Below are 21,211 nucleotides of genomic sequence, written 5' to 3'. Positions count from 1 at the left end.
CTTAACTACGCAATGTGTTTGTAAATGTTTAGGTAGCAGAATACCCTACTGACAATATGTTTCCTCGTATACCTACATTGCGACTGTTGTTACGTTTTATTTTAGTATTTAAGTACCTAATATCGTTTAAGAGGAATGTGCAGTAGGGTACTGTCGACAAGGTTTAAGGATGCGAAGAACCTATAAAATATGTTATGTTTTTGTGTCAATAAATAAATAAAATAAATAATCCATTGAAAAAATAATTCAATTGCACTGTTTCAAAAAAAAAGTCAAAAATGGCTAAACAGATTTCAATATACTTATTTTGTTTTGGTTCGCCTCATTACTGGGGTGAATAAGGAATAAGGTAAAAGGAAAAACCCCGAAGGAAAAGCCAATAAATCTGTGTTGATATCGGTAGATGACGTTTGGACATTTTATAGTTCATGAAGTCATGTAGTGTTAATATTAAGAAAAAAATTTACCCATGAGTTCAGTTCTTCATATTAATACACACTTTATAATAATAAACCAAAAAAAAACAACAAAGTTTTTAAGATATCTTTTGACGATGCGCCGGTATCTGAGCAAAAAGTTCGCAGAACACATTTTGAAATTTCTGTGGAAAAAAATATAGATTACACCACACAGATTTTATAGTATATAATCTGTGTAGATTTTGGTGCTATATTTGCTCATAAAACTTTTTTTTTTCTACATCGGTTGGTTATAACAAATAGTATTATGGAATACTAAGATTTATAAAAAAAAACGTGTGTGTACTTATGTAATGGCGTTAGAAGTTATACTTTTTTGTCGTAACAAAATAAAAATCTTTTTAAAAATTTTATCTTTCGCCTTATTCTACGTTCGTATAAAAAACAACACTAAACTTAAAAAAGGTATCTATTGAATTATTGAAAGTAAACTGTAATACCTTTTTTATAAAAACTAAAATGTTGACTATAGCTAACTTCATGGTGTCGGTTTTTTTGCGACGGTGTGCGCGCGCATCGTAAAAAAAAACTCTCACACATTTCTCACTAACCCGAAAAAGAAGTAGGTATAACTTCAAAAATATAGCGCTATATTTATTTAATGTTTTTTTTTTGACAATCTCCTTTGTGGATCGTCCAAGTATACGTGACATTAGCGAAATACAACGTGCTGATTTGGCACACCTAAAAGCCAAAAAAAGCAAAAGAAGATGATACTCTTTAGACGCTGTCGTCTCTCACAAGATAGAAAAATGAATGTTAAAATGTAAAATGTAAATTTTTGATGTTGGAAAAGAGCAACTGCTGAGTTTCTTGCCGGCTTCTTCTCGGTAGAATCTGCCTTACGAACCGGTGGTAGAGTCTTTAAAAGCAGACAGACTTGACGTTTTAAAAATGCTTATATTAGGCCTACGTGAAATAAATGAATTTTGAATTTGAATTTGATAGCAAATAGTTTAGCAATATATATTAAACGCATGCTGGGTGTACTGTGTATTTAATATAAATGAACAAATAAATATACTACGACAATACACACATCGCCATCTAGCCCCAAAGTAAGCGTAGCTTGTGTTATGGGTACCAAGATAGCTGATGAATATTTTTATGAATATGATACACATAAATACTTATAATATACAGATAAACACCCAGACACTGAAAAGCAATCATGTTCATCACACAAACTTTCCAGTTGTGGGAATCGAACCCACGGCCTAGGACTCATAAAGCAGGGTCGCTGCCCACTGCGCCAGTCGGCCGTCATATGTACGTAGTAGTAGAGCTTCTTGAGACAGAGCTTTCATGCTTATTTCTGTCTCTAAGCAGTATCGCTGTGTTCCGGTATAAAGGCCGTTATAGCCGGTGTAATTACAGGCATCTACGCTTCGGGTTTCTGAGCAAAAGGCGGCACTTTTCAGGACGTGTTTCTTGCATGCCCTTCGAACTGTTTCTCTGGTTATATGCAATGGTTTAAAGGAGCCATCAGCTCACTACGTCTTAACATACCAATACTTGGGGGCCTGTGACCAAAGGTCGAATTTAAATTACAAGTTGAAACAATTATTATTTGTCATTATTTCCATAGTTTAATAAAATAAAATGAATAAAAAAAAAAAAAAAGTTGATTCAGTATTAAGGCTATTGCCAAAAACTATACCTACTTCTATAGTCACAGATTTTGCTAAGGCACTGACATTGTTAATTTAGCTACAACACGACTGGAAAGAGATCATTCGCAGGACCGAATGCTTAACTTGCTTGCACGGGGATTTCTTGCCTCATTGGCCTGACACGCGAATCAAACCTAAGGCCTCGTGCTATGCAGTCAAACATGCTTACCTAGACCAACGAGGCAGTTAAATACACTAGATATACTGAGCATAACTCTCTCCATCGCGCACTTGTTCACTCTGAGCCAACTAATTTCATTGTTTAGCGAAAACACGATGATGACCTTAACATCGAATGGTGCATTGTATTGATTAAGGCGATACAAACTAGGGCAGGTGAGACGTCTTTCGTATCGTAGTTTATTATGGATTTAAAGTGTACAGTTTGTCTCTATCACACTCAGCTACGTTAAGTATTGCTGTCTCGTTTAGCAATCAAACTTTTATAAGATTGGTGCCTTTGTATCAAAGACAATTTTACTTTGACGTGGCAGGTTTAACGAGTTTTTTTTTTTTATTTGAGACTTTTATGACTAAAGTGCTTTTCTGCGATCGCTGTTGATGGTATACAACGTGTAACGGAATTACGAAACTCTATTGAAAGGTGAATAAGTATATTTCACAAGAAGTCACCCTGTAAAAACACTAAATCAAGAAAAGCATATTTATGTTTTCATACTAATTCAAAACATTATAAGTGCTTACTTATGACAAGTGATAACCCTATTGAAGATAAAAGATCGACACGTGCATAGTCACTTGATTTTACTTTTGCATGTGATCTGATTTATTTCAGTCAAAACGATGACAATGGTTTAACTCAAAAACTATTACCGTTTTGGTTAAACAGATTAGTCTCAGAGACAGTAAACAATACACCCCTAAAGCCTCTGAAGTATTATTTCGGTTTTCATTTACACGTTGTAAAATGATACCTATAGTTTTAATCCTAAAGACGGTACTAAACAAAAAGAGTACAGTATTTATAATGAGAAGTTCAAAGTTTATATAAAACGTAAGCTTACAGAAAAATTCTTTCATAAAGTTAAGGATTACTGAAACAATAAAAAAGGTTGGATATGAATTGCTCTGACTTCATTCCTTAATAATAATTGATTGTGAGATGGTGAATGCAAAAAAATACCTGGCTAAGTTTGTTGTGGGCTCTTCTTAGATCAGGATGTGTTTGAAACCCTAGTAGCTTTAGGTTTGAGTTGGCGAACGTTGTTATCACCAACTCCTTACAATTATGTAAACATATATGAACGCTTCATAAGTGCCCATGATAATTTTTGAACTTGAATTTGAATTTTGAATTTCAACTTGAATTTGCTGCTTGGCTGCAGAAATAAACCAAGTGGTAGTACTGCCTCGGACGAGCTCAGTCACAAAAAGCTGTACATTAGAAAAAAACTCTGTCTAACAAGCGTTTATCTTGTGAGCTTCTTTACAGTATAATGTCTAGTTCAACAGAAACTAGCTTATATACCGCATTAATACTTATTCATCATTATCAAGCAATTACCCACTCCAGAAGCTGTGATAGCCTAGTGGGTATGGCATCGGCTTTCCTTTCGTGGAGATGGTGTTCGAGTCCGGCACGCACCACTGACTTTTCTGAGCTTGCTTCAAGGGTGAAGGAAAACATCGTGAGCAAACCTGCATGTCTGAGATTTCTACATAACGGCGTGTGAAGTTGGCCGATCCGTAGTTGGCCAGTATGGTGGATTACGGCTTAAATACTTCTCATTCTGAGAGTTCGTTTGCAGCTAATGGTTTGATGATGACGATATTAAATATCCCAGATATACCTACCGCAGGAAGAGATTTTTCGGAAAAGGAATTCCGTGGCCAATTCAGATAACGTTTGTCTGTGGAGACCATAAATTTTGATAAGGAATAGGTACTGCTTTTAGTGTAATTGGCGGTCGTGATTAATAGGGGCTTTAGTTGATAGTTATACTAATATGTTAAGTGTTGATATATCTATTTAATAATGATATTGGAACCATTGTAGACTAGTGGTTAACCACTGGGCTATCACGGTCAATCAAGGTGCTTCGGCCTCCCTTCAGAGAGCACCGAGCTCGTTTCTCGGGGCGCGATTTTTCTGAGCTATGTGCGTTTTAAATCTAATCAATTAAAGAATCAGTTCATCTTCATCATATCTAGGTTTAGTTCAACTGAAACAAGTTACTTTTGTTTAATGTGTGTGTGCAATAAAGTTTTTTTTTCTTAATTTTTATGGAGGGTTTTTTCAATTCTGAACACGCCACCCTCATCGGAGCTACTTAAAGATATTCATTACTTGATTTTGTAGGATTGCCTGCTGATTTAAGATCATGTCGTGATCATGCTGACACTTCACATGCCTTTTCACAAGACGAAGTTCTATAAACTCTCGTTTACAGTGCAAGCTATTAATTTGTAGAATGCGCTCCCACTAAATACAAAGAGGCAATAGCCTCACGTATATTCAGCTTTGTAACATTTAATTATTTAATAAACATTTTGTAACTTTCGCTTGTAACATTCAAAACGCGGTAAAAGCATATTATCTTGCACAATAATGAAGACTTTTAGTACCTTGTTTATGTTTATTTTTATTATTGAGTATATATTAGTTTATGATTTTATATTTATTTATTATATTTTTCTTATTTGTGCAATTTTGTTTATGTATTTGTATTTAGCTATTTGAATGTAGGTTTATAATAATTTAACACCACCTGTCCTGTCCCGCTCATCTTGTCCTAATCCTAAGGCCGCCTTTTGTATTCTACTTCTGTCTTTGTATTTCTATTGTTTTTTTTATTTTCCTAACTTCATAGTTGTGTACAAATAAAGAGTTGAATAAATAAATAAAATTACAGATAAAAGTCACGAATCCTTAATCCTGCAACGCTAATAGTGACAAAATTGCAGAGATTATCAGCAACAAATTTATTACATCACGCTGGCACCTAATCTCTTATCTCCGAAGGTCCTGATAAGGTTTGCATGAAATTGCATTAATCGATTGCGGCGCTAATTTAGCTGTACACGACACTTTAACTCAATTTACATGACTACTATAGGGGAAAGTGGTTACCCTTCGTACACTTTTTAGATTTTATTTATTTTATTTATGATTAATTGTTGAATTTATCTAGTTTATGTACCTAAGTGTAACAAATACATTGTAGTTTGTTACAAAAAAGTCCGAAACTATTATGTCAAAAGGTTGAAGAATCATAGTAATTATTCTGCGATAAGATATTTGTACGAAGGTACCCCACGTATGGGGTACGTTCGTACAGTAGGTGGGGTACTTTCATACGCTATGGGGTACATTCATACAGGGTAATTAAAAAGCCTATTAAAGTCGTTAAATTTTTATTAATTATTATAAAAATATTTATTTATTAAAGAACTAACCTAATAATGTTTGACTTGACTCATAGTCGATAAATCTTTCTTTAGAAAAGTAACAAAAAATTAAATCGTTCATCCTTAGTTTACTTATTGATAAATTCTAAGCTTTACAATCAGTCTAAATGAGATCTTTACAATCATTTTCTATGAGATTGTTGTACAGTCTTTGACAATTTAAACTTAAAGGTAATCATATCTACATTTGATTCTTTCTTTGGAAGTTATTGCACGTTATAATTATTTAAATTAACTGCAAAAGTAAAAAGTCTAGCCATTCTAGCTGTACAACCCGCTCGTGGTTGTGGATCAGGGAGGATCATGGCGACATCGCTGATATACAGAGTGTGTATATCTTCTATATCAGGGAAAAAGAATGACCATGATCCCGGTTTCTTCCGAAGGTAAGATATTTTCAGCTCTGTAGGCGAATAATGACTGAGAACTTTTCCGATGTAATAAACAACAGAAGTCTTTTTTGCAAACTTTACCAAAAGAAAACAATTATCTTTGATTTTCTCTGGTGTCACATTTAAATTATCATTGATACTCCGATCATCAGTTTCTTCGTCCGTTTCGAAATCGATTGGAGATGTTGAACTCTCCCGCAAGCTAAATTGTGATCCTTCAGTTTCCTCTGAATCTTCATCACTTTCTATTTGCTTAGGTTTCTTTTTCTTTTGTCTTGAATTAAGTTCCTTCAAACTACGTTTCACTGCTTTGGCTCTGGCTTTCCTTTCCTGTTCTATTTTTTTCAATTCTTTCAGTCTATGTCTCTCTTCTAGTTCATTTTTTTCCGGTGTATCTGTATATATGCGGGATTTACCCGGTTTTCGTCCTTTATCGGTTTTTCTGGTTCTTGCCGCTGTAGGGTAAGGTCTTATGACTTCTGGTGTGATGGGAATATAAGCACTCGGTTCAGGTTGTGTCTCAGCCGCAGAGGTGGAAGGTTCGCCAATTCCGGTAAAAAGAGAATTTTGAAGCAGAGAAGGCGACTGCTCACGAATATCTGCCTCTGTCGATGGCACGCTGGTGGAAGGTTGTAGTTCTAGAGCGACAGTACTTGTATCCGGATTAGATGTCCTATTTACTGAATTATTTGATGCGTACACTTCAATGGGAGCGAAATCTTCATCACTGAAGGCCATTTCATTGAACGGCCATATACCTGGCTTTTAAAATGCACTTGTAATATTTTTGGCGGTAAAAGATTCAAAATATGCAAGTTTAACTAGTTTAGGTATATTATAAATGTTGATTGTTTTGCCAGGATTTGACATATGCCAATTATTGAACGCTATTTTCAACTTCGCCTTGAATGGGCCGAACACTCCAACGTCTAAAGGTTGCAATCGATGACTTGTGTGCGGGGGAAAAGACACAAAAATGATGCCATTATCTCTAGCGTATGTGATAGCCTGTAAGCTAATATGGCTTTCGTGATTATCACATAAAAGCAAAATTGGGTGCTCTTTAGAGCTCAGTGTGTGTTTCTGTATGTGTTTCAATACAGAAACAAATATGTCAGCATTTATCCACCCGCTTCTATTAGCAGCTCCGAGGCTTCCTTCAGGCGCACCTTCAAGGAAATGGTCCTTGTAGTGTACACGTGGAAATACAAATAGCGGAGGGATAGTATTTCCGCTTGCAGAAATAATTGCGCCAAATGTCATCAATTCGCCTCTTTCCGCCGACACGATTTGTCCCACTTGTTTCTGTGATTTAGGAGCCAAAATTTTAGGAGTTTCTAAAACTGTAGACACACCAGACTCGTCAAAGTTAAATATCCTGTCGGCAGCAAAATTATGTCGCTGTAACACATCAGCCAAATTACTATAGAACTCATGAACTGCAGTCTTATTGAAGGCGAACGATCTAGCTGCGCTTGTATTTTCCGGCTTTCGCAGACTGAGGTTGGCGTTTCTTTCTCTATACTTACGCATCCACTCTAAGCCGGCCGGTTTTCATCCCATTTCGTGGGATATTTTAAATTTAACGCTTTCGCGTATTAGTAGGCAAGTTTGCGAATTTGTACTGTTGTTAGCCCATAATGCATTTTGCAGCAATTAATAATGTAATCATTTAAGCGTGTCTCTTCTTCCAAGGAGAAGACTTGTAGACTTGTGAACTTAGAATGAAATGTTCGTGGGGGTCTATCGGTGTTAGAGCCATCTTTGAATTTCTTGACTCTGCTTTCTAACGTCGATGTCTTGATGTTATATTTCAACGCGGCTTTCCTATATGACAACCGTCCTTGAATTACGTCATCAGTTGCTAATTTCATGGACTCTTCATCCACCTCTTGAGTACGCGTACCCTTTTTTTTATATTTTCGCACCATGATTCTGCAAAAAAAATATTAATTATAAGGGTTATTTAATAAAAAAATTCATTTTGTTAGAAGTAGAATGATTCATAAAAGGAAAAATATGTTATTGTGCTGTCTGCACAATAATTTTAAAAGATTACTATATTTCATTTCATAAAAATCTAAAGGGGAGCATACGAATGTGCCCCCTGTTTGGCTGTCCGAATGCACCCCATGCTTTACACAAAATTAAAACACAACTTTATACAAATTCTAATTTAGTTTGAGAAATATAACAATTAAAGCTCAAAATAAACAATTTTAACATTAATTAACCATCACCATTTTGTCAAAAACAAAACAATTCTACTTACAATTGCGAATTAAACTTATGTAAAAAATTTACTCACCGCGCGCGAATAAACTTTACGTCTTGTCAGCCGAGACACCGTGGTGCGACTGGCGCGACACTCTGCTAGCAACATGGCGGCCGGTATGTCTATGCACGCAAGCAATGGCGTGTTTGTGTGCTGTTTAGTTTTTCTGTTATACTAACTGTACGAATGTGCCCCGCGTACGAATGGTGACCACTCTCCCCTAGTATTAAAAAAAAAAAAAAAATGAAATGGAATGAAATGGAATGAAATGGAATGAAATGGAATGAAATGAAATGAAATTTATTCGCTGAATATGAGCTTACATAGGGTCTTATTGTAATATAACATTCCTCCATATTCTACTATTAAGCATGCGAAATGTAAAATGCACAACAAGAACAATCATTACACATGTCTGCATAATCTTGTTGAGCAAGCATTGAGAAGTTATTTATTAAATTATACAGGTAATATCATTGTTATCATAATAATGTCAAAGTAATATCATTTTTCAAAAAGTCATTCTTATAAATTATTGACAATTAATTATTCATCATCATCATCATCATCACATCAACCGATAGACGTCCACTGCTGGACATAGGTCTTTTGTAGGGAGTTCCAAGTTCCACGGTTCTGAGCCGCTTTGATCCAGCGGCTACCTGCGACGCGCTTAATGTCGTCTGTCCACCTCGTTGGGGGTCGACCAATGCTGCGCTTACCAGTACGGGGCTGCCATTCCAGCACCTTGGGACCCCAACGTCCATCCTTTCTCCGAACTATGTGCCCGGCCCATTGCCACTTAAGCTTCGCGACTCGTTGAGCTATGTCGGTAACTTTGGTTCTTCTACGAATCTCCACATTTCTGATTCAATCGCGTAGAGATACTCCGAGCATAGCTCTCTCCATCGCCCGCTGAGTGACTCTAAGCCTTCTTATGAGGCCTATAGTTAACGACCATGTTTCAGAGCCATAGGTCATCACTGGCAACACGCACTGTTCGAAGACTTTCGTCTTCAGGCATTAATTATTAGTCAGTTAATATAAACCTTTAAAAGTATAAATATTTAAAGCTAAGTTACAATGAAAAATTTAACTTAATCAATTATTAGGGGACAAAAGAAAAATGAATTAAATCGGATTAAAATAATTAATATTGATGTCTTAAAAATAATAAATAAAATTAAACTTAAACTTAACTAACTAAAATGTAAGTCAGGCTAATTAGTAGAACAAATATCTATAAATTTCTGTCTAAATTCAATGTAACTGTCATGAAGAATGTCTAAGTCATTAATCACACACTTATTATAGCAATCCGAGATACGAGGTATAATTTTCCTAATTTGGTTCTGTCACATTATGGAGAACTCTAAGGGAATGCAGGTTTTCTCACAATATTTTCCTTCACCGTTAAAGCAAGTGATATTTCAATCAATTCAAGCCATTACCGGCCCACTACAGAGCACGGGCACCTCTCAGAATGAGAAGGGTTCAGGCCGTAGTCTAAACACTTCCAATGAAACATTTTACGCAAAAGTCGAAGAAATGGTTGCAAGGGAAAATTTTCTACTCCGAAGATGATTTTATCCAATATGAAAAAAAAAAAACTGTGACATTGAATACGAATTCAGTTAATGTTGCTGATTTTTTAAATTTTATTTTTTTTACTCCAATTATTTTTACCGCTATTATAATGTACTGTATTAAAATTGCCTGTTTTTTTTTAAATTGATTATATTTGGACGCCATCTAATGGCAATACACTGTGACTTCGTAATTGATATATAAATGACGAAGTCACAGTGTATTGCCATTAGATGGCGTTTATTATCATCATCATTAATATATAATATGTAGTAATTGATATATAAATGACATCTATGTAAACGTGTGTATTATGCAAATGAAGATCTATCTATCTATCACACCCACACACACACACACAAACAAACGCAGAAACACGCATACTTATTTTGGATATTATAGGTTGCAATTTTTATTATCATCTAAATTTCTTTATAACATGTCTGTCCTTTTGTATATTATTGTATCTCATTGCTCTGTTTGTTTACCTACCTTCATTTTATATGTATTTTGTTAAGTTCATTTTAATTGTAATGGAAGAGCGGAGTCTTCTCACACAGTGGTAGTAATATTACTCTTAAAAGAAGGCTTCAGCGATATATTGATACCACTTTGTTTCTTAGCGAAATAAACTACTTTTTTTTTTTTAATCTATAACGCTGGCCCAGTGCACTAACTCTGAAAAGTCACCCGGCGCGTGCCGGGGCTCGAACACAGTCGCCACGAAAGAATTGCCTTAACTACCGATCACCGTTTTCTAATAAGTATTAGTATGGATTTTTCAGAAAAAAGAAAATAAACCGAAGAAATGGACGACCGAACTGTGGACCTCATATTCACCGGCTCTTTGAAGCTACTGCCACCAGTCAGCTCCAAGATCGTGAGGATATTCACCAGTTCCACCTTCACAGGTACGTTTTTCACTGTACATTTTTTCAAAATTTAATAAAAAATGGTTACAAAAGGCGGACTAATACTAGAGCATATTTTTTTACCAGTTCCGCCTTCACAGGTTCGTTTCCACCGATTTTTTTTTTTAATTTAAGCTAGCACCATCATAAAAAACGGTTTACAAAAGGCGGTCTTAATGCTTTAGCTTTTTCTACCAGCCAATTTTCGGAACTCCTAGAGAAACGATTGTGGATGCGCCAAAAAAATACTTATGATATTATAAAATACCAGCTGTTGCCGCATCCAAACTCGTTTTTCTCGCACTTCCGAAGGTTGGCTGGTAGAGCTTTAGTTCGCTTTTTTGTTTTTTTTTTGTTTGTGTATGTAGCGTTTTTTTCATGAATCCTGCGGGAACCATATATTTTCCCGGGATATAAAGCAGCTTATGTGTCAATTCAGGGTATAATCTATCTCCTTTCCAAAATTCAGTCAAATTGGTTCAGTAGTTTTTGCGTGTAAGAGTAACAAACATACGTTTATAATATTAGTAGGATTACATGATATATATAGTAACTAGCTGTTGCCCGCGACTTCGTCTGCGTTTGATTTTGTTTTTTGATGTGGCATTAAATTTAGTTGTAGATCTAAAAAAATTAAAGTATTCAGCATCACTAAGCCTTAAATGAGGGGTTTGCTGCTGTCCGCTGAGGAGTTCTGTCGTCTATCTCCAACCACAGTTTGGCCAATATTAAACACATATTATTACCCCTATAGTACAAACGCAATTATTTAAATCGGTTATAATTTGTTTTAGTTATAAACACTCATCCCCTCTCCCAAAAGAACCGATCTTAATGTAGAGATAAAAAGTATCCTATATTACTTCTAACACTTCCAAGAATATGTGTACAAAGTTTCATGAGGATCGGTTAAGTAGTTTTTGCGTGAAAGCGTAACAAACAAACTTACATTCACATTCATAATATTAGTAGGGATAGGGATAGGAACAGACAGTCCACCTGATGTTAAGTGGAAAACCCTTGCTTTTAAATAGAGCAACAATTCACAGGGCATGCACGGATCAAGTCCTGCACCATGCCCCCTTGCGTCCATTAATTATAGACGAAGGTGTTAAGCCACATGAGCCTGTAACTACACCGGCAATTGCACCCTTCAGATCGGAACACAGCATTGCAACAATGCTGCTTAGTGGCAGGAATAAGCATAACGATAGTACTTTCCCGGACGAGCAAAAGCTCACGTAAACCTCACACAAAATTTCATAACAAACGCTCAAGCCGTTTCTAAGGAATTTGGTTATGAATTGAAATTTATATTTGCCCACAAAATTGCTTACGTATTTATTTATTAAACGCTTTATTTGTATACCACAACATTAACATATAGGTATAAAATATAATAAAAACAGAAACATATCGAAAGTAGTAAAATACAAAAAGGCGGCCTTATCGCTTGAAAGCGTTCCCTGCTAGGCAACGCATACAAAAATATACCTAACAAAATATACCTAGCAGAAAGCATGTGGACCGGTCGAGCAAAAGGTCACCTACTAAAAAATACAATATGTTCAAATGTTTAAGTAATGAACCAGTATACCAATATAGAACCATAATATTATATGTTATTACCCTTTGGGTGCGAAACCCTAAAAACATCCTTACAAATCCCTACATTCTAACAAACTTTCACTTTAATAACACTTGTAGTACCGACTAGCGGTTGAAATTGTCAGTTCGGTATGAGCACTAACTTAAAGAGTTGCTGTCATTTTTATAATGTTCCTGGAAATTACTTTATTAGACAAGCGAATTCAAATCATTACTTACATTAAAAAGTCAAATGTTTTCAGAAAATGTTTTCCATTATACTCAAAAAATATAATTACAGAAATTGCCGCAATAAATCTTTGCTTGCCGCTAAGTAATGTGAAGTTCGTTGGCAAAAGTCTCCATATTTAATGAATTTGGCCGGCTGCCATATTTTGCCAGGTAAAATAATTGTATGTGAAACGCTTGTAATCAATTTACAAACGCTAAAAGGTACTACTAGTGTTATAAAATTGAAAGTTTGTGAAAATGTACGGATATACATGGAGGTTGTATTAAAAACTACGTCAACGATAAAAATGCTTGGGTGTAAATTATTGATCTAACCAGGTTGCTTCTTTAACAGTCTTAAATGACTATCTGAGATGGTGATAACAAAAAAAACAACCGGCTAAGCTTGTTGTGGGCTTCTTCTTAGACCTGGGCGCGTTTGGAACCCTCGTAGGTTTAGTTAAAAGTTGACGAATTTAGTTATCGCCATCAACTCACTCCAGTGTCATAAATTACATGTTATATACGCATCAAAAGTGCCATCTATGTTCCTAGTTGAATAAAGAAATATTTGACTTTGACTTTGACTTTGTTTTTAGAGTTCCGTCCCCAAAGGGTAAATACATATAATTGTATACTAACACTTCATAAACATGGGAACATATTGTATTTTTAGTAGGAGAGATTTTGTGACAGCGCTCGTCCGGGAAAGTATGGCGATAGCGCCATGCTTATTTCTGCCTCTAAGTTCATAGGCGATGTTTTTCCACTTACCATCAGGTGTGCCATCTGCTTAGTCCATCAATTCTTAATATTTAAAAAAAAAATGTTACGCATGATGATAATGGGTTAATTGTGAGGTAAATCCGCGGTCCGTGCACTGTCCACACGACATTGACGAGCGATACTGTACGTACTCGTTGTCCTAATTTTCCATAATCTAGGTAATGGTAAAGCTGAATGGATGAGCACTCAACTTAAGTGGTCCTAAGGGGGTCTATTGGGATTTGAGTTTTCATTAACTGTGGCTAGTCATGGGAAAGAACGAGTAGTAAAAGTTAATGGGGTTCTTAAGCTACAACAATATTAAAACCTTTAAATATATTTTATATTATCATTCGATTTTGTAATAAGATATTTATACAATAACCAACGCTTCTTTTTCATTTTAAAACATATTTAATAAAAAAAATTACAATAGAAAAAGACTATTTTCCTTTGGGTGGACCAATCTCTTAGGGGTATGAAAAGTAGTTTACGTCCTACCCCCCCTATGCGGAATACGGAAGCAGTGATAGCGCAGTGGATATGAGCTCTTCACTTTCGCGGGGCCGAGTTCGAATCCCAGCACCTCTAACTTTTCTTAGTTATGTGCGTTTTAAGTAATTAAAAATATCACTTGCTTCGACGGTGTAGAAAACACCGTGAGGAATCCTGCATGCCTGAGAGTTTTACTTAATGTTCTCAAAGGTTGAGTCTGAATGTTGAGTCCACAAATCCGCACTGGGCCAGCGTGGTATACTACGACTATAACTCCTTCTCATTCTGCCCTGTAGTGGGCCGGTATTGGGTTTGTTATGATGATTATGATTAGACCCCCCCCCCCCCCCCCTGCATATACACACAAAATTTCATAACAAACACATAAGCCGTTTATAAGGAATTTGGTAACAAGCACTGGGACAGGATACTTAAAAAAAAAACCTGCTATTAATTATATACGGATTTCTAAAAACAAAGAAACAAGTAAAATGTTGTATGTGAAATTAAATTGTAACTGTTAAAGCAATTCGATCTTGATCTTCAACGGTGAAGAATCTGCATGGCTGAGAGTTCTCCATAATGTTGTCCAGAGTGCGTGAAATCTACCAATCCGCACTTGGCCAGCGTGATGGACTCGACCTAAACCCTTCCAATTTAGACAGGAGACCCGTGCGTTGTAGTGGGAGGGTAAGGGGAGTGAGACTAAATTAGCGAATTAAAAACTCTACCAATGACAAGGTAGATTGGAAGCAGCCAGCCTCGCTCTCATCTCCCGCAAAATAGAAAAATGATTGTAAATGTTGATGTTGGAAAAGAGCACCTACTGAGTTTCTTGCCGGCTCTTCGGTAGAATCTGCTTTCCGAACCGGTGGTAGAGTCACTACAAACAGACACACTTGACGTTTCAAAAGTGCTTATAAAGTAGGCCTACTTGAAATAAATGAATTTGAATTTGAATTTGAATCTCACATGGGAGCATTCTGAAAGTTATTATAGAAACTTAGTTTATAGTGATGTGTATAGGCGACATAGTGTTAGTTCATCATGTTTGTCAACCAATATAAGCTGTGTATGTGGACTACGGCCCATCAAATTCTGAGAGGAACCCGTGCCCTGTATTGGACCGGTATATGTCATGATAATGCACATTTAAAGGGCTTAAACATTACTTCCTAACTGGTAAAAGTTGAATTTCGAGATTTTTACATATAATTATTGTGCCTGGCCAAAGATGGCACCCGTCCAAATTCATTAAATACGGAGACTTATGCCAACCAACTTCACATTATACTTCATCGGCCAACAAAGATTAACTGTATCAATTTTTGTGATTATATTCCTTTTTGAAAATACTTTTCTTAATAATTCCTTTATCTTTTCTTGTAAAGGGCAGCCTTTTGTAAAGACGCAAACGTTTCTATAAAACTAAAATGTTCAGAATAGATCACAATGTTTATTTTCATCGGGAAGAATCAAATATTTATCGAATTAACATGACTATCCTATACCAATAATATTATAATCCTACTTGTACACACAGACCTATTTACTTAAAGGATAGGAATATAATATATGACAATATATTATTATAATATTTGACAGCCGATTGGCGCAGTGGGCAGCGACCCTGCTTTCTGAGTCCAAGGCCGTGGGTTCGATTCCCACAACTGGACAATATTTGTGTGATGAACACGAATGTTTTTCAGTGTCTGGGTGTTTATCTATATATTATAAGTATTTATGTATATTATTAATAAAAATTATTCATCAGTTATCCTAGTACCCATAACACAAGCTACGCTTACTTTGGGGCTAGATGGCGATGTGTGTATTGTCGTAGTATATTTATTTATTTATTTATAATAAGAGTGCGGAGTTAAGAACATAGAAAATCCTCATTCAGCCATTATTGCTTTCAGTGGTATGTGTCCAAAATCGAAGAAGACCTCCCGAGTACGTCTCTCTTTACACGGAATGTCCATCAACGTCATCCCATCAGCGCATCACCGGCCAATACAGAGCACTGGTCTTCTCCCACAATAAAAAGGGGTTAAAGCCGTAGTCCACCACGCTGGCTCAGTGCGGATTGGTGGACTTTACACACCTTTGAGAACATTCAGGCATGCAGGTTTCCTCACAATGTTTTACCTCACTGTTGAAGCAAGTGATATTTTAATTGCTTAAAACGCACATAACTTATGAAAGTTATAGGTGGCGTGCTGGGATTCGAACTCGGACCCCCGAAAGTGAAGTCGAGCTCCTACCCAATGCGTTATGACCGCTTCACGGAATTTCACGGAATGTTGCTAGTTCACATACTTTTCTCATTGTCCTCATTTTATAGTTAACGTTTAGAACATTAGAGTTTAGATAATTACTGGCAACTGCTAAATCGTAAGAAGTAACTAACCACCTGTTAGAGAAACACTTCTAAAGTGGAGTGGTTTTTGATGCTTCAATATCGGTCGTGTACACGGATTCTGTATGTTCTTAATTCTTTGAATAAAAGTTTACAATCACAATTCTCAATGGTTTCTCTTACTTAAATTAATTTACTTAATACAAGAACAAGTATATTTCTTACAAGCGTGCGAAATTCAAAGCATTTGCACACAATTATTATCGTAGGTACCTGATGAAAAATGGCACTCGTCCAAATTCATTAAATATGGAGACTTTTGCCAACAAACTTCACATGACTTGCCGGTGAGTAAAAATTTATCGCAGCATTTTGTGTAATTATATTCTGTTTTCGAACATTGGTATTTTCCTTGTAACTCCACTGAAATTAATATTGATTTTGGGTAAAATTGTCTCAAAATAATAACTATTAGTTTGGATACAACTTCAATCATCGTTACCATGATCAACCAATTTCCGGCCCACTGCAGGGCATGGGTCTCCTCCCACAATGAAAAGGATTCAGGTTATAGTCCACCAAGCTAGCCCAATGCGGATTGGTGGACTCCACACCTTTGACAACATTATGGAGAACTCTCAGACATGCTGGTTAACTCACGATGTTTTCTTCACCGCTATAGCGGTAACACTTAGCTGTAACACTTGCTATAGCAAGTGTTATTTTAAATTTCTTAAATTAAAAAAGCACACAACTCCGAGAAGTTACAAATGCTCGGCGGGGGTCGAACTTGGTTACCCCAAAATGGAGGCTCTAACCACAAGGCTATCAGCACTGCTTAAATCTTGAATACCGTCATTAACTAAATAAATATACTACGACAATACACACCACCATTTAGTCCCAAAGTAAGCGTAGCTTGTGTTATGGGTACTAAGATATCTGATGAATATTTTTATGAATAATATACATAAATACTTATAATATACATAAATACTAATAATATACATATAAACACCCAGACACTGAAAAACATTCATGTTCATCACACAAACATTTTCCAGTTGTGGGAATCGAACCCACGGCCTTGGACTCAGAAAGCAGGGTCGCTGCCCACTGCGCCATTCGGCCGTCATTAAAAGACAGGTAGGTTATTTTTCAGACGACTCTAGAATATAGTAATAAAATGACTACAGCGGAAAAATAAATTGTTTACAATCATCATCATGTCAACCCATTACTGGCCCTTTATTGGGGCACGAGTCTCCTCCCACATGAGAAGGAGTTTAGGCCGTAGTCCACCACGTTGGCCCAGTGCGGATTGGTGGAGTCCACACTCCTGTTAGTCTCTCAGGCAAGCGGGTTTCCTTACGATGTTATCCTTCCCCGTTAAAGCAAGTGATATTTTAATTACTTAAAACGCACATAATTTAGAAAAGAGGCGCCTGCTGGAATTCGAACTCAGCCCCCCGAAATTGAATTCGAAGTCCTACCCACTGGGTTATCACCGCTTTTCTTGTTTACAATAACTTTCAGCATTTTTCACTCTGCAGTAAAAGAGTTGAAAGGCGTATTTTAAATCGCGTGACTCGCGTCGGTAAATTATGACGAAGCCACCTTTTTTCCAACTAATATATTACGTACCTTCACTCGCGAGCTGGTTTCAGTCGTTTATTTATTCTGAACCTGGTTAACAGCCATAAATCGATCTTAGTACATGTTAAATTAGGTCACTTAATTTAATAAGCAGCTGTAATCGGGTTTGTGTGTCACTGTGCCGTGTAGCGACGGCAGATAAGGATAAAGCATTCAACACCCCTTCTTTTTCCGCGGGTGTTGTACAAGGTGACTAAGGGAATAACGTAGAACGGGCAGCAGGATCTGTGCTATTACTGCCATCTACAGCGATCCCTTGCAAACCCTTCCGGGAGAACCCTTTAGTCCAATTTTGACGCGAGGCCCATCGGACTTGACAACATCCCCGCGCGCGGGGTCGCTCGCAGCTAATGGCGGGTTCTAGCCCTTAGAATGGGACTAAAACAACAAGTACCAGGGCAGCATGGCAGCCCTGCGAATATGACCCGGGTAAGGAGGCGTTGCCTCGAGGCCCGTACCCCCGATTGGCCTATTGGCCGCTTGGAGATGATCCGGACGCGTCTTTAGTCCAACAGTTGACAGTTATAGGTTACTGATCGCAATATGCTGAGTTTCTTGCCGGCTCTTCTCAGTGGAATCTGCCTTCCGAACCGGTGGTAGAGTCACTACAAACAGACTGAATTGACGTTTCAAAAGTGCTTATTAATTAAGCCTACTTGAAATAAATGAATTTTGAATGGGCTTACTCAATAGATGTAGATATACAACGTGTAACTGAATTACGAAATACTGTTGAAGGATGCATAAGTATTATGAAAATTAAGCTTAATTTGCTATACGAAAAGCATTAGAATCTGTATGGCGTAATTTATAATTCCTTCAATCCTTATACTCCTCACCAAACAGATCTTCGGCAATCTACGCACATTTCGCTCTAAAACCGAAGCGTCCTCAGGAGATGTTGAGTTTACAATGAATAATTGTTACAATTATTCTTAGGATTGAATAAATTATAGATAACACCATAAAGATTCTCCTGCTTTTCGCGGAGTATAGCATATTAAGCTTAATTTTCAGAATATATATTGCATTTCCGCAAAGTAACGCCTGCTTCTATCCAATATTTAGAAACGGGTGCATAAGTATATTTATAGGTAAATTAAGGAATCAACCTGTTAAAATATTAAATGAAAAGAAGCATTTTTATTTTTCCATACAAACGCAAAATATTCTATGTGTTTATTGTGACAACCCTATTGAAGATAAAAGGCCGACACACGCATAGTACCTACGCTACGCGACGCGTACCTAATAAGTGACAGGAGTCACTTGATTTTGCTTTTACATGTGATGTTAGGGCTGTATCTGATTTATTTCAGTAAATTTGGCAGTGGTTTTCCCGACAACTATTAGCGTTTCGGTTTCACAGATAAGTCGTAGAGATAGTAAATAATGTACCTCTGAAGCATGTGAAGTTATATTTCTGTTCATTTACACGTCGTACATTTTGACGACCGTCCCGTCGCAGCGGTGAGCGCTATGTTGAAAGTCCCGGGCTCTATCCCCGGTCATTTGGGAATTAATAATTTCTGAAATTTTGTCTGGTCTGACTATGAATGAATTAATGAATACCATTGTACACCAAAGAAAAAAAAGTAGTTACAGAGATATAAATACATATCAAGAGAGTACAATTTTGTGGCCTTATCGCTACATAGCGATTTCTTTCAGGCAACCAATGGCGTAAAAGGAAAAAACATAGAAAAGAGGTAGGTGGTGCAATAAATAAGATTTAAAATTATACAAATATATAAATTATAAATATATATATATTTATAAATATATTACATATAAATACAAATAAAATATATAACATAAATACCTATATAAATAGATAACATATAACATCCTCTGACTATGTGGACGCTTACAACAAAAGTGCCGAAAAAAGTGGAAATGGAAAAGCGGCAACTTAGCATTTTAGGTCTCGTTTTGGTATGCAGCGTTCAGAAATCGAATCCGGTCATGTCACGTAAATTATAACGCTCAAAACATACGACAAATGTAACCTGAAACCATTGAATTGAACTAACCGCAACAGCGTACATCGCTTTGCGGCCATCCGCATACAGGTGCACTTGATGGTTAGTGAAAACAAATTGTTGCTAATAAACAACCTGTCCTTCTATTTGTCTACTTGTAATTGAATTTATCTCAGATCTCTATACAACACGATACTAATGTACTCGAAAGTAACGAAGATGGTTCCCATGTAAACTTTCTTCTACTTTACCACACAATAAACCCTGACCCAACGCGTCGTCTCGGCCGCCAGTTTGCCTTAAGAATTGGACTATCGTTTTTATTATTTATTTAACTCTTTATTTGTACACCACTATGAAGTTAGGAAAATAAAAGAAGAATGGAAATACAAAGACAGAAGTAGAATACAAAAGGCGGCCTTATCGTTTAGTAGCGATCTCGGCCAGGCAACCTTTGGATTAGGACAAGATGAGCGAGCGGAACGGTGGTGTAAAATTATTATAAACCTAAATACCTATCAGATTCCAAAAAGATTAATTAAATCGGACTAATATTTACTTAGCAAGGCGCCTTCTAAGAAACTAGCTTTTATCCCCTATCTAACCATTTGGGGGTATTAAAAACTCTTTAAACAGGTATTTGCTATTTTAATTGACAGTCTAAATTCCAATCTTTATATATATATTTCTTGTGTGCGTGTGTATGTCACTGAACTCCTCCTAAACGGCTGGACCGATTTGAATGAATTTTTTGGTATGCGTTTGGGTGGCACCCTGGATGGTTTAGATTCACAAATCAGCCCGACAGATGGCGCTGGGGTCCGCTAGTTTTCATATATATATATATATAACTTATTAAATTACAGACATTCGTGAAAACTTTCATATTTGATCCTCTTAAGGATGTTATATAAAAATAAATAGGGCCTATAGCTTTTCTTAGGAATTGGAGTATCAAATTCAAAAAGCATTTCACAAATAGGACTTGTAGTTATTTAGATTAACGTGTTCAAACCAACAAAAAAAAACTTTTATATATTATTATTAGCAGATATAGAAAGATACTAAAAGAAGTTGACAAATATATTTTTGTTTGCAGATACAACAATGGAAAGAAACACCCTAATGGCCAAATGTTATCCGCGGATCAAAGATTATTGCCGAGAGAAACACGGGCTGGAATTCCAGGCAAGTTTTCAAAGGTTTTCTTTTCTTATCTTATCTACTCTTTATGTAGCAGAGTTTCTCCCAAAAGTTTCCCTTTTATCTGATTATTTTACTTATATTTAACATTGCACATTTATTATAACGTGTGCACATATATACTTATATATAATAAATGCGAAAGTGTTTGGGTTTGTTTGTGTGTGGCGCAGTTGGCAGCGAT

General features: G+C 36.4%; 1 protein-coding gene across 1 annotated transcript in view; it reads left to right on the top strand.

Moving 5' to 3' along the window:
- The first annotated feature begins 10,643 nt into the window (after positions 1-10,643).
- Positions 10,644-21,211, top strand: part of LOC120634517 (NACHT and WD repeat domain-containing protein 2) — a 46,680-nt gene continuing 36,112 nt past the window's right edge. Inside the window, exons 1-2 of the mRNA XM_039905192.1 lie at positions 10,644-10,746; positions 20,924-21,012. Of these exons, the coding sequence (XP_039761126.1) occupies positions 10,644-10,746; positions 20,924-21,012 (192 nt within the window). The remainder of the gene's footprint in view (positions 10,747-20,923; positions 21,013-21,211) is intronic.

The sequence above is a fragment of the Pararge aegeria genome, chromosome 24, assembly GCF_905163445.1.
Source record: "Pararge aegeria chromosome 24, ilParAegt1.1, whole genome shotgun sequence".
In the NCBI taxonomy this organism is placed as follows: Eukaryota; Metazoa; Arthropoda; class Insecta; order Lepidoptera; family Nymphalidae; genus Pararge; species Pararge aegeria.
This window is presented reverse-complemented; position numbering and strand designations above follow the sequence as displayed.